The sequence below is a fragment of the Parasteatoda tepidariorum genome, chromosome 11 (genome assembly GCF_982258835.1).
Source record: "Parasteatoda tepidariorum strain Cologne lab strain chromosome 11, Ptep-v5.0, whole genome shotgun sequence".
NCBI lineage: Eukaryota > Metazoa > Arthropoda > Arachnida > Araneae > Theridiidae > Parasteatoda > Parasteatoda tepidariorum.
This window is the reverse complement of record NC_141765.1, coordinates 59,399,254-59,414,461: the sequence shown is the minus strand read 5'-3', so window position 1 is coordinate 59,414,461 and position 15,208 is coordinate 59,399,254. Positions and strand designations below refer to the sequence as shown.

At 24.8% G+C, this 15,208-nt stretch overlaps 1 protein-coding gene across 1 annotated transcript in view; it reads right to left on the bottom strand.

Moving 5' to 3' along the window:
- Nucleotides 1-15,208, bottom strand: part of Amph (amphiphysin) — a 62,583-nt gene that overhangs the window by 38,402 nt on the left and 8,973 nt on the right. Inside the window, exon 2 of the mRNA XM_021147865.4 lies at nt 1,926-2,006. Within this exon, the coding sequence (XP_021003524.1) occupies nt 1,926-2,006 (81 nt within the window). The remainder of the gene's footprint in view (nt 1-1,925; nt 2,007-15,208) is intronic.

The window sequence follows — 15,208 nt, the reverse complement described above, 5'->3', positions numbered from 1 at the left end:
TGATAACATAACTCTTAACAATTCTAATGATTAAAGGCAGTAAAAGTTTTGATATTTGATTGTATAAATTAAAATACACTAAAACGAGGCGTCACAATTTAAATTCTTTATATAAGACATTTGCAAAGAAGTATTTTGCTTAAATAATTTAATAGAATTAAATAAATTTATTAAAACATTTATAAAGACATAACCATAACCCTTGACAAGTTTAGATTTACAAGCAGTAAAATTTTTGATACTTGATTACTTAATTTAAAATACAGTCAAACGAGGCGTCATAGTTTAAATTCCTTAGACAAGGCATTCTCAAAGAAGTGTTTTACCTAAATAATTTAACAAGAGAGTTTAATTTTTGTTGTTATTGTTGTATTATGTTGACATTAGAATACCCCTTCACCTATATATTCTTCACAGGAAATAAATTTCTTGATTTTTAATTTTATGCTTTAAAATATAGTCAAACGGCTATAGTAATCTAAATTCTTTCGGCAAAGCCTTCCCTAAAGAATTTAGACAGCTGTTGTCCGCTTGAAATATTGAATTATTTTGGGTGCAAAATTTAAGAAGAATGTAAGGAGTTCTTCAAAGAATTTATGTTGACATTAAAATGACCCTCCACACATGTAGTTTTTACAGGAAGTAAAAATCTTTCAAAACGAAAGTCATTTATAAATAAATGCAGAAGTCTTCTTTGATTGTTATTCATGGTCAATAAAAATGTCAATAGAAAAAATAGTAACGTTTGACCATTGTGTGAATCCGACAAGCTCGATCATAACTAATACTGTCAAAGTTGTTTTTAAGATGTTTTTGTTTTAATCTTATCTGTTTATGTCATCTGACATTGGAAAATTGTATCTGTTTCAAAATTTGCAGTTTATCTATTGTTATTGAAAATAATTCTTCAAAAATAATGCTATAGTTTCTTATTATTTATCTACTTTTTTTGTACAGTAATGATGAATTTTGTGCTTAGAAATTTTTAAAAATATCTACTCAATTACAAAATGAATGCTAGTTAAATTGTTCTTCACGAAACAATGTTGCTACAGAAGCAAGTTATTTTAATTTCAAAATAAAATAATTTCATTTATTTTATTCATAGTTTTTTTTTCTTCAAAATATTATCAAATAATTGAACATTTACAAATTAAAAGTCCCCATAATCCCCATTAAAAATCCCCATAACATTTCAGAGAGGTTTTATGTTTGCTAAACAAATTTCACTGTCTGATGAAGATCCTTAATTATATTATGAGAATGCAATTTTCCTAAAAAAGGCAGTTCAGTTATTAAATTACTAAATCAAATTTTTTTAAAATTTTAATAAACTCTCAAAGCGATATTTATTTCAGAATATCTCAACTGTAAAAATCTTTCCTCAGTTCAATTAAAAACGGAAAAAAATTATTATGTAATTTAAACACTGTGCTAAATTATTTCTTTTAAATTGTAGTTTAATTTTTAAATTAAACAACACAAATTAATTTAAAAACTTTACTAATGCTTTTTCAAGATTATTTACGTGTATACTTTTTTTGAATCTTTTTTGAAGATAGCATTAGCTTTTAATCGAAGTTTAATTTAAATATTGATTTTGAGTTGAAAAAAAATATTTAAATACTTGTGAGCTGCTAAAAATTATTGCATAATGAATTAATTTTTTTTAATTAAAAGTACCTTTAAATTACTCACAAATGAATCTTCGCAGAGTTTTTGAAATATAACAAATTATCAACTTTTAAACTAATTAAATTAAATAACATTGAAAATCTAGTTTATCTATTCTAAGAGTATTAATTATAAAAGATTAATACAATTATTATTAGGATATCTTTGGGCTGCTAGCTATAGATTTTTAATTATCCATTGTATTAGTTTGTAGAGTATATATATATTTAATATATTAAATAATTACTCACGTGCTGTTTGTTGAAATTGCTCATATATAGGTTCAAAATATCATCTGTCGTTCGATCTGCTTTTCCAAGATTTTGCAATATCTGAAAAAAAAGTTCGTTTTAATGAATGCTATGTACTTCCAATTTTTAACATTATTTTTTTCAAACATAAAATAGAACTTGATATAAATGGCTGTAAACAGAAACATATGTAATATCCTAATTTATCTATTTATATAAAGTTATTGTCTGAGTAAGTTTTAGAAAATTGAAAAGAAAATATAAATTGTGTCCAAAATAAATAGGTCAAGACGTTTTGAAACACTTTAAAAATAACAAAAATAAGACTTCTTTTAAAAAAATTATAAGAAATTATTACACTGAATTTATTATTCAAGGCATTTGTAGTTTTTCAGTGGTTTATTCAAATGACTAAAAATTAATGTTACGGTGGAACTTAAAATAATCTTCCCTTTTTTATTTAAAAAAGGAACTGTACCAAAAACATTTAATAAGATTTAAATGTTTAAGCTCAGACATTCTGAGTGACTTCACGTGCAATTCAAAAGAGGAATAAAAACTATAGAGTGAAACTCAAAGTCTCACATGTTTATAGTATAGAATGTATAAAGTGATTATTTGTGGCAAATGGAATGTAACTGAAATGTTTAGCGTAAAAAAGTACAGAGGAAATTTTCGAAAGTTTAAATATAATAGCTTTGGAAAATATAACAACTTCAGAAAGCTGTTCATGAAACACAATATCTTATTAAAAAGCGTTTTATTTAATAACTAGACAGAAAAAAAAGTTCTATTTATACAACTCACCACAACATGTTTTAAACCCAATATTTTGTGCCCACAGAATTTAACTTGTTAAATTTTTTTACTAATCTTTTAAATTACATTGATATGCTGTTTTTTTATACACGAAGATTGTAATGATAATTTCAAATTATTCCCAACTGTGTGAAAAATGTAAATTTTAGATTTAATTATCGTTAATACACACAATTACAAGAGTAATTGCCATACTATTAACCCTATTACTATTAATTACATTACTACTAACCCTATACATTAACTACTATTCTTGCTAACTTACTAATTTATATAAAGTTATCGTAATCTCTAAGATAAATTTGAAATTTGGTTTCGTTATTTTTAAATTGGAGTTTTTAAAGATAGTTAAAAATAAGTTTTTTTTTTTAAAAAAAAAATGAGAAAGAAAACAGTAATTATATATAAAATATATCAAATTTTTATAAGAAATATATTTGAGCAACCATAAATTAAATTACACTTTCAGCAACTTGGAATTTGTATTCAGTGGAACTCGGTTCATTAATATTAATATGCATTGATAAACTTGCATTACTTGTATAAAATAATTCTAAAAGCATTTCTGAAAGTTATTTCTCAAAAATTTATATTTCACTTTGTGTGAATGAAATACAGATTGAACTTGAGTAAGTTGAAGGCCAATAAACTTTCTACGAGCAAAAACTGAATAAAAAAAATTGTACACATAATGAAATAGTAATGAAACACGCCTTTATCAGTCCATCTTTTATTCTGCATTCCACGTAATTATATTTTAGAGGTTTAAATTTATGACTTGTCTTTCATTTGAACTTTGATCTTCTATTTAGGTCAAGTGTAAATTGGCCACTGCAATTGCAACCGGTTCACCAGTTCTGCCAAATGTTAGATTTAAGATGAATTCATAACGTATTAAAACTAAACATTTCTGATTAATATGTCACTTATTTCAAAATACTTGTTTAAAAATGAATAATTAATGAATCACGATATTAACTGAAAAAATAATTTCAAATTCAAGTAGTAAGAACCTCGGTAACAAGTCAACAGCAATTTTCAATTTTCGCTCGAGGATTCATAGTAACCAGGTCTGCCAGTCAATTCATCAATGAAAAAATAATCACAACAAAAAGCTTGAAGGGGCACAATTTTAAGACCCAGATCTGAAACAGAATCCCAAGGCAAAATACCCTCTCCCAGCCACGCTTTCTCACTAAAGTTGACCCTGTTTCAAAAATGGCCGAGATTCTTAAACATCTATATATTCCCATAATTGTTGTCATTGTAATCATTAAAATGGGTAAGGCAACCATTAGCTTTGTTGTGTTAAAGCGGTATATATAATTACTTTATGTTTCACTTAAAACTATTTGGACTAGTATCTGAAAAATAAAGGTTGATAAATAAATTTTCGTGAAAGCATTGAAAGAGTCAGGAAACGAAAGCTTTGAACGAAGGTAGACTAAAATAGCCGAACTATGCTTGGTAGCTGGCATTTTGCCTTTCAATTAGATTACTGGTGTAGCACGCAGTGAACGTGACAGTGGTTTTTAGTCGCGCGACTCGACCTAATAAACTGAAACCCTCCGTCGTCGGAAACAATTCATTTTCTTAAGACGTTTTAAAAATTAAGGAAGAGGAAGTGCTGCTTTTCTACAATTTTTTAAAATTTGAATATGATTTAATTGAAATTTTTTTAATGAAAAACGAGACTTTGTGGCAATCTTTGTTTATACGAATTTATTCACAAAATGATTTTTTAAACGAAGAAAGCATGGGGTAGATAGTTCATATTGGGCTATCTACTCCATATGACTCTTACTATTCCATATGACTTAAGAGTCATTTAAAAATACTAACTGAGTTATATTTAAAAAAAAACTTTTTTTTTTAAATTTCAGTTGATAACTTTACATATTTACGGATTATTTTTTTTACAAAAATAAAAATGTAAAATAATTTTAAAATATAAAATATATACAATGGATAAAATATGTGGATTCCCGTAACAAAATCCTCTTTGTACGTCACTAATATATTACTTAACACAAAAGAATACAAACAAAAGAATATCATTTAATTTTGCCGCAAACTTTTTATGGTGCTAAGTTGAATTTTATTATTACTTACACTTTTTAAATTTTATAACACAATATAATACACTGGTGTAAGAAATTAAGAGAATTTGCAGACTTGGTCGACTATCTCTAGAGCTACTCGACCGATTTTAATGAAATTTGATAGGTACATATGTTAATAACAATGTACATGCATTGATTTGTACATACAATGATAACAATGTACATTGATATGTACAGACATTGAATAAATTGATAATATTGAAAAAACAAATAACTATTCAATAATTGTTATACACAAGCATGAATAGTTATAGAATTTGCTTAAATAAAGGTATGAGTTATCAAAATATTTCACAGAGATAATTAAATAAAGTGAAAATAAAATTTTTTATTTTGAAATTAAAATTTTTTGCTGATTTATTTTACTTTAATTCTATTTCTAGTTTCAATAAAAAATTAATAAATCAAAATTTTATTACAGTTGATCTACTTTTTTAGTTTAAGTAAAAGTTTTTTTTAAATTTATTTCTTTATACAAATATATACTTAAGTAATATTCATTATTAGTTTCGAAGATCACAAGAATATTATATCTAAAGCATGGAAACAAAGAGTTTTGTATTTAAATATTTACTTCAAAACATATCTTAATATGTTTCCAAACATAAGAAAAAGTCTAATATTCTTTTAAATTTGCTTGCATAATTGTATTTTCTATTAATTTTTTTATTCATAACGTGGACTTCCATCTTCATTAAGTAGTTTTAATTTTGAAATAATTTTAATTTTATTTTATAATTTTAATTTTAAATAATTTTAATAATAATTTAATTAACTACACTGGTGCAAGAAATTAAGAGAATTTGTAGACTTGGTCGATTATCTCTAGAACTACTGGACCGATTTTAATAAAATTTGGTATGCACATACATTGATACAACAGAAAACAAATAAGCATTCAACAATTGTAATACACACGCATGATCGTGCTTAACAGTCGTTCGATTCGGAAGGTATGAAACAGCGGTTGCACAATAAACAAAAAAAAAAGGCTTAATTGGGGGTAAGGTTCCCTCTTACAGATATACAGGTCTTGCAGCGTGATATCATAATTGAAATAAGGCAGTTTATCCTTTCCTGTGGAAATTGGCCTGTATTGTCCTGTGACAATTTCATACCTTCCGACTCCAATGAGTGTTACGCACGATCATGCGTGTGTATTACAATTGTTGAATGGTTATTTGTTTTGTATTGTACATATAAAATTTCCTTAAAATCGATCAGTAGTTTTAGAGATAATCGACCAAGTCTGCAAATTCTCTTAATTTCTCACAGTGTAATTCAACTTGAACATAAGCAAGTTTCAATTTAAAACCCTATTAAGGTTAGAGCAAATTAGCACCTTATTGATGTTTAACGTTAAGCAATTTCTTGCAGAATTCATATTTTTTTGTAATTATCAATGATGCAAGACCTCAAAAGCTTGTCATAAAAAAATTATATATTGAATACATTTAAAATTTATTTTGAAGAAAACGGTTTTTGAGCAAAATATTTTAAACTCTCTCATAATTCTATATTTGTAGAAATTTCTCAATTATAAGGCACCGAAAATGAATAGCTAACTTTAAGCTGATCACTAATAAAGAAGATGACTTACTAATATAATTAATAGTAATTGTAATACTTATCTATCTTCATTTTACGAAGTTAGTTAAAATAGCAGTCTACAAACAATAGCAATTTTTTTTCACTTTTAAGTTCTAAGAGCCTAAAATTTCATTAAAAATTCATCTATTTTAATTATATAATTCTAAGCATAATTATCTTCATTCCCATTTGCTCAAGGCTTCGAGCAAGCAAACCCTTCAAAATACACTCTTCTAAGACCTTAATGTGTCATTGACCTAAATTTTTGTAACAAAAATATGTTAGTTTTTTTTTAAATCATCACAATGACAGTAATAATTTATCTTCTATATCTCGGTCATTGTATTAATTTGAGATATTAGCACTGAAAACTCAGTTTTAATTGTTATAATTATAAATTTTAAAACTTTATTTTATTGTCAGAAAAATAATTGAATGTAAACTTTTTTCTTGTTTTTTTTTCTTGCGAAAACTTTTCAGACAAAAGCAACTAATTTTTTAATATTTAATGATTTTAAACGTTATTATTTTTATTACTGTTATTAATACTAAACTCTTAAATTTTATTTTTTACTAGCCTAGAAAACTAAGTGTTATTACCTTTATTTAAAATTGTTATTAAATTTTAGATTGATTTGTGCTAGTTTTTGAAACTTACAGCAATGACAAAAAAACTTATATAGTAAAATTAAAAAAACTAAAGAAATTATTATAAGATTAAGAAAAGGAATTAATTATTTCTCAAGTCTTGTTTTATGAACTTTAGTATGTCATACTACCATTATATTATTTGGTTGGACCTCTTGTAGCTCAGATTTATGCTTTGATTCAACATGACATTGACTTAATATATTTTTATTTATATACTATCCTTATTTAAATACTACTTTTGATTTCTATAAAATAAATATACTAAAGACATATTATTTAGTACATTACCTACAACTCCTGAAATTTTATCTAAATTTTATCGAGTGAAGAAAAAACACTTATGAAATTATGGGGAAAACATTCTACTATATCATAAAATTACAGATAATCGCTAAATGTGTACACAAACCCTTTAATTCATGAGTTTTATAAATATTTTAACAAATATCACTGCAAATAGGATAAAAATAGTTTTGCTAGTTCTGTGGTTTTCTTAATCGGAAAATGAAGGAATGTTGAAATAAAGGTTAGTGTGTATATATATATATATATATATATATATATATATATGTATGTATATATCAAATTTATAATAAATATCTTATGATAAATTCTAGTGATATCTGAATAAATTTAACATGATGAAGATTTTAGCAAAGAAAGCTGTAGCTTGATATGTATTACAGAAAGTGAAAAATTTATTTAAAAATGAAAAATTGGCGTTATTCCATTGAGTTCATTGGATGAGAAAAAGTGTTGTTGGCAAAGAAACAGTTGATTTACTACCTACGCGTTATTTAGAATGCACGTTTGTGTAACAATCATGTACTTGCTTTCAAGAAATTTAAAAAACATATTCATTAACGCACACTTTACTTCTGATTTTTTAAAAAAAACTACATATTTTCAAAAATAATAAGAGTTTTATTTTAATCAGAAATGGTGCTATATTCATCTTCAAATCTCAAGGCAAAACCTGTATAGCATAATTTTGATCTCCTCCTTATTTACGAAGTTGAGTAAAAATATGTCATGTTTATTACCAAAGAGCAAATATAATTGAAACTTTAAACGAATTTATCTCTAAATATCATAATTTTCAAAAATCAGTTGAAAGATATTGACCGAAAAGTTGTAAAAAATTTCAACATACCTCTGTATTTGTATGTTTTTTCCTCACTCTATCATTGTAATTTTAAATATAACCCCCTCCCCCCAAGAAAAACATATAGTAAAAAACATGGTATTAGAATGATTTGTTTTTTAAGACCATGATCCTAACACGTTTGATAATATTTGATATTTAACGATTGAGATGACTATTTAGCATTTAAAAAAAAAAAAAACTAGTAATAGTCACAAACAGAACACCAAATTTTTATTACCGGTGCCTATCTGGCCGTAAAATGGCCTGTTTTTTATGACAAAAATTTAGAAATATAATTAGCAATGTTTATTAATTGATTCAAAAATAGTTTTTTGATATAACTTAAAAAATGTTTTAGTTTGATACAGAAATATTGTTAAAATATTTCTTTTTTTTTAAATATTTTTTTTATTATTTTATTACTTTTTTTGTCTTACCGATGCATACATCACTTTATTCAATATTACAAATACAATGTGGTGAGAAGTGCTATAGACACGAATCTGATGCTAAGCAAACCAGAAATCAATGAATGTCGACATTTAAAAAGTTTCTCTGTTGAACTTCAATATTCTTGTGGTAATTGGTAGCATTTAGTAACGAAACAAGTGCACTGTATTTGAACAGTAATAGTTGGAAACATCGACATTCGCATAGTTACATTAATGAATGTCAACACAATGGTGGTAAGAAACAGCAGTATTGATGTGTTTTATTTTGATGGTAGAAATCTTAAAAAGTTATAAGTTACCATTTTTACTTATTTTTGATTTATTTAGGCTAAGAAATTCATGTAACAATTTAGCAATATAAATGTAATATGATTATAAGTGTTGTAAATATGTTGTTACTGTGAAAGACTAAAATGTGTGAACGTCGACATTAACATGCTTGCTTTGCTGAGTAAAATATTTCCGGTTCAAAAACGGTACAAAGTATCGGCCCTTTGGGTGCATCATCCGTAAAATATATTTTATCGCAAAATATTGTATCGTAATTTTTGCAGTATTTATTTAAGGAAAGTGATTCAGTGATTTTGCGTTAATTATTAATGTAAAAATTAATGTTATCAGATTTTTTGTTCCGTAACATGTTCCGGTAAAAATGGATTTTATGGCAAAAAGCATCGGAACCCTGAGTACCGGTACTTTTTGTAGTAATTTGATCCGGAATTTATCGCAGTGTGGTGAATGTCAACACTCCGGTTGTATAGGTCGTTTATGAAGTTTCTACGTTTAATGACAGCTATTTTAATGGGAATTTTTTTTAATGTAAGTCTGAGAATGATTATAAAAGTTTTTAACAATTTACAAAATGTCTGGAATTACTCTTAAATTTTAGCATGGCTACAACTTACACAATAAATTTTATGTAATACTTGATAACTTAATGGTTTGATATTGTAAACATAAGAAAAATTTAATTATTTTTATTTTAGTGGCCAGTATTTAAAAATATTCAAGCAGTAATACGGAAAGCATTGGCATAAAAACTTATTGCAATATTAGCTGAATAGATATATATTTTAGTTGGATAGTGTTCTGAGACTTACTTAATTTAATTATAAAATTACATTGATTTTAAAATTTACTTATATTGATTCGAATGCCATGAGTTTTCTTATGATATTGATAAGCATCATTGGTACTGAAAAATGAAATTGCTTAACCATTTCTGAAACAAAAATGACTTGAAGTGCAAAATGTTCCTCGTCGTTAATTACATTAAATGGCGAAACAAGATTAGTAAAATAACCGTTCTGTATGGTAATAGCATTTCTGGTTAAAAAAACCCATAATTCCGGTTAATGAAACCGAAATATAAGGTATTTGAATAATTTTCGTAATATTTCCAGTAATGGTAATGGTCAATTTGAAATTATAGTTCTTATTACCATACAATTAGCAAAATATATGAAACTGAAAGCAAATTTAACTGAATTAGTGGTTCTCATGCCATGCTACGTTATCATGATCAAATCCCAAATTTTACCTCATTTACCAAATTTCATCACATATTATTAAACCATATTTTATTGTAAATTTTACCAAAATCATTACTAAAGCAATCATTAAAAATTACCGAGCTTTTCAGTGTTCCCATAGAAGCAAAAACAGGGCAAATTTTACCATATTCTGGTAGTTTTGACTATGTTTTTTTTCAATGTATACATAATCGTGGACTTAAACAATTAGTAATTCACTTTTACAGTCAATAATACTCAAGATTTTATACTACTCGAGACCTTATTTATTTCTGTGTAATCTAATATCAGCTACTTTCAATATTCTAATTAACTTACTTCCATAAAGTTTAAAAAAGTAATAAAAATTATTTTACATTGTTTATACTCTAATTATATTTTCTTAGCGCACACAACAGCAGTATAATTTTTAGAGAGATCAGCAAAAGTAATTAAGCTATTTATTTTTGCACAACCTATTTCTTCCGATCCATTGTTTAGCGATAAATTTTACCGCAACTTACGTATTGTTTGACAAAGACCTTCAGGCTATTTCAAAGATAAGTTTGATGTTTTACTGTTATTTGGTTGAAGAGTTTTGAAAGGAAAAAGATACCTTGGTTTAGAAAGTGTTAACATGTCAAGTCAAAAAGAGATTTCCATCTTTTTAAGTTATAAATAAATTATAATAGTCTCGAGGAAGTATATTGGTAAGAATACTTAAATGAAAGGAAATGAAAATAATTATTTTCGTCATAATCGTGTATAATTAACAGAACTTATATTATTATTTTCTGCTATAAATATTTTGTGCTTAGAAACACATAACCGAATGTATTTTTCATGATGCACGAAGTGAATGTTTTTAGTAACTGCAAGTATTTGAAGTTTTATAAGTTTTACACCATACAACTCTTGTACTCTAGCAGTTATTTAAAAAGAATGTAGGTCAATATAGTGGCTATGATTTATTAAATGAAAACACTTACCTAATAAAGCACAAATTTGGAATTAGCATTACTAAATTATACTAATTGTTACTGATTGTCGATATGGCAAATGACAAGATGTATGTTTTAAACTTATGTTTTCACGATTTAATGTTAAAAAATTAATAGTTTGGGTTCATAAGAACAATAATGATAATCCCATTTTCGAAATTTTAAAACTAAGCAATAAAAAAAAAATTTTAAATTTTCAGTTTTTCTCAGCCAGTTCAATACTGATTATGTCTAAAAACATAGCAGTTATGGGACTTCCATTATTCACAATCTATTATTCCATTATTCATATTATTCTGTTATTCACATTTTAGTCTTATTCATTTAACAATGGATGAATTTTTTTCATACAACTAATTTATATGCGAGGGCTTAAATTTCCAATTTTCGACGGATTTTTAGTGGTCTTTTCCTTTAGAAGACCAGATAGATGAGAAAAATGACAATAATCTCCTTTTCATCGAAAAAAACTTTATGAAAAAAGAGAAGCAGCCATTTGAAAAAATAGCTTCTGTGCCTCAGTTTTCCAAATACAAAATTGTAAAAAAAAATACATAACGATGTTTTTATTTGCACTTGTACTTCTAAAAGCTACAAACTTACACAAAATTATAAAAATCGGCAAAAATCTGTGACTTTTGGGTGAAAAATATTCATTGCTGTGTTATAATGTGTAAGTAAAAGTTTAAGTTAAAAAAAAAGGATATCTTTTTAATGGGAAGATCACTGCGCATTAAAATCCAAATGTAACAAAATGTAAGCAGGTACTAATGAGAACAAATTTATAGCTAACAAAAGAATTAAGTTGAGATGAAATTTCTTTTTATCTAAGTCAATAAGAGTGCGTTTTATAACAAAATATTTCGTTGCAATATTGACATTGATTTAATAAATTCTACTGTCAATATTAAATATTAATATATAAATAATTTCTCTTTAAAGAATTTAAGAAACCATTAGATAATTTTCTAAAACTAATGCAAAATCCATAATTGTTATTTACATTTTTAGTATAAATTTCAAATAAATATTTTTGAACGATATTTTTCTATTATTAACATTAATCACATTAGAATATTTACTCAAAACAAAAGTCAGTCATTAAACTACAATAACGATTTCAATAATTTGATTCCAAAGATTCTTATCACGTTTTTATGTAGATGACAATACAATTGTCAAGGCGTTGCGGTCATAAATTACTCGTAAGATGACATATTAAATAATAATTATGATGATATTCATTAATGCATATCGGCAGTATTATTTAGAACATAATAAAAGTATCTTCAAACTTGTTTAGCGATTTTTTTTTCGTGCTTCCACCTGAATATTTGTGATCGGAAGTATTTAGGTTAATGAAAAAGCTGTCCTTGCTTTTGGCTCAGAGTTAGAAGCACATTGGCAATGCCCATTCATCCCAATTTTGTATCAAAATATTTGTTTCTGAAATGATTTTGTAATGATTCAGAAAAGTTTTTATTTTTACCAATTTGAATGTAAAATAGCTTGAAATTTGTTGCGAATATTATTTTAAGCTTTGATGTATTTTGTTTAATAATTTGTTAAACCTGTTTATTTATTTATAAAACTTATTTATCTTCTTACCAATTTTAAAATAGGATAGGAAAGCGAGATTTTTTTAAAAACAGATGAGATAGAAACGGACTTTGTCTCGAAGATTATATATATATATATATATATATATATATATATATATATATATATATATATATATATATATATATATATATATATATATATATATATATATATATATATATATATATATATATATATATATATATATATATATATATATATATATTGATTTGATGAACTTTTAAAGAAAGATATTAAAAAATTATTATATATATTTTATATTTTAATACGTTTTGTAAAAAGAATATAAGAATGGAGACAAATTTTAATAAAATAAAGAACTTTAAAGCTTTATTCAGAATAATTTAAAACCATCTAATACAATTAAAATTTGTTTTGCTATTTATAATAATAATAATATTAATAAATATTATTTTTTGTAAATCAATAAAGTGTGAAATATCTTATGATTTGTAAAAAGTAATAAAATATTAAAAAACACCATCAGAAAATACTTAAACATATAAAACTGAAATATTAAATTTTATTGAGTTGTTCATGTTCATTTAATAATGTTAAGAAAAAAAGTAGTTAAAAAATATCTAAAAATCATTTCAATGTCCTATTAAAAGGAAATAAAATTCAAAAAATATCTTTTGTCACGTAAAAAATATTTATATCAGTCTTAAGTAATTTACCGTGATACGAAAAATATTTAAGTCAAATTTATAATATTAGAAGTAAATGAAGTTTAAAAAATTTATTATTTTTCTTAATAAGTATTACAATTCATAAATTTAAATTTGAGGACAAAAGCTTACAAAATTTTCTGAACATAATACAATGAAGGAACAACATCTCAAAAGGCGGAAATTGAACCTAGTGAGGAAAATGGTCTGAAGGAAAACAGATGATAAATAGTGATAAAAATAATGATAAATTTTAATTTTCTATTCGCGTTGCATATTGAGAATACAATTGAAATTTTATTTTCCTTTATTAAGTAATTGATACTTTTGATAAGAAAAACACAAGTTTTCCTGACACAAAAGTGTATGAGTAATTTCTTAGAATCTTTGTGCTTGAAGATAGTTTTATATTTGAAATTTCTGATAAAAGCATAGTGATGTGGTGGAAATCTAACCAAAAAATTGGATTAAGCTTAAAATAAAAAAGAAACTTTTGTAAGTAATGAGATCGGTGTGTTGTTTACCAAACAGACTATATAATACCGGAATGTGAGGCAATGTATAACACTAAAGTATTTATTTTAAATTTTTTCAAAATAATTCTTGGTAAACTTTAAATTTCTTTTTTATTTTTTATAACTCCGACACTAGATACATGCAACCGCAATTGATCAGGGCTATCCTGTAATTAACATATGCATTTAAGTTCAAAACAAAAAAATGATGAAAAAATTATTATTAACTTGAGAGCGAGATTTTCGAAAGCGGTTTTATCTGTTTCGAGTAACCCTCAAAAATTTATTGATTTAATTTCTGTGCGGAGGGTATTCAAAAAAAGTAATATATCTTTCCGTCATTTTAATACATTTGAATTAAATGGTTCTTTTAATTATTATTTTAGCATTATTATTTTTTGCATTTTATTTTTCTAAATTTTCAAAATTCAGTTATGCATTAGTCATGAGCGTAATAATAATAATAAATAATAAAAAAATAATAATAGTAACAGTAATAATAAGCTTAATAATAAATCGACCAATAATAAGAAATAAAAAAACCTTTTTGTCAAGAATTCATTAAAGTACATTAAGCTATCAGAATTTATTGAATACATTAAGCAATCAGGATTTATTGAATACATTAAGGAATCAGAATTTATTGAATACATTAAGCAATCAGAATTTATTGAATATATTAAGCAATCAGAATTTTATGATACTCAATAATAAACTACTAGCTCATCATTGGCAAAATTTACTAACTAGTGCAGTTTCAATCTAACCAATGTAGTCTAATCTTAAACCTAAATTGTTCAGATTGCTTTTACCTGAACTAATGATTTTAAAAAAGAAATGTCACAAATAAATTATATCATATGGTTTTAAATAATAATTTTAATTAGATACTAGAAATTATATTATTTGCATTATGTTCGGTAGTATTATTTTTGTGTAATATTGTATAACACTAAACGATACAACTTAACGATAAAAGTCTTATTAAAATAACCATAAGTTTTCATTAAAGCATATATAAAAAATTCACTCATTTAATTGTTTAAAAATTCACTAAAATACACTTAAAATTATCTTTATGCTTAAAATTTAAAAATTCACTAACATACACTTAAAATTATCTTTATGCTTAAAATTTAAAAAATCATTAAAATACACTTTAAATTATTTTTATGCTTTACCG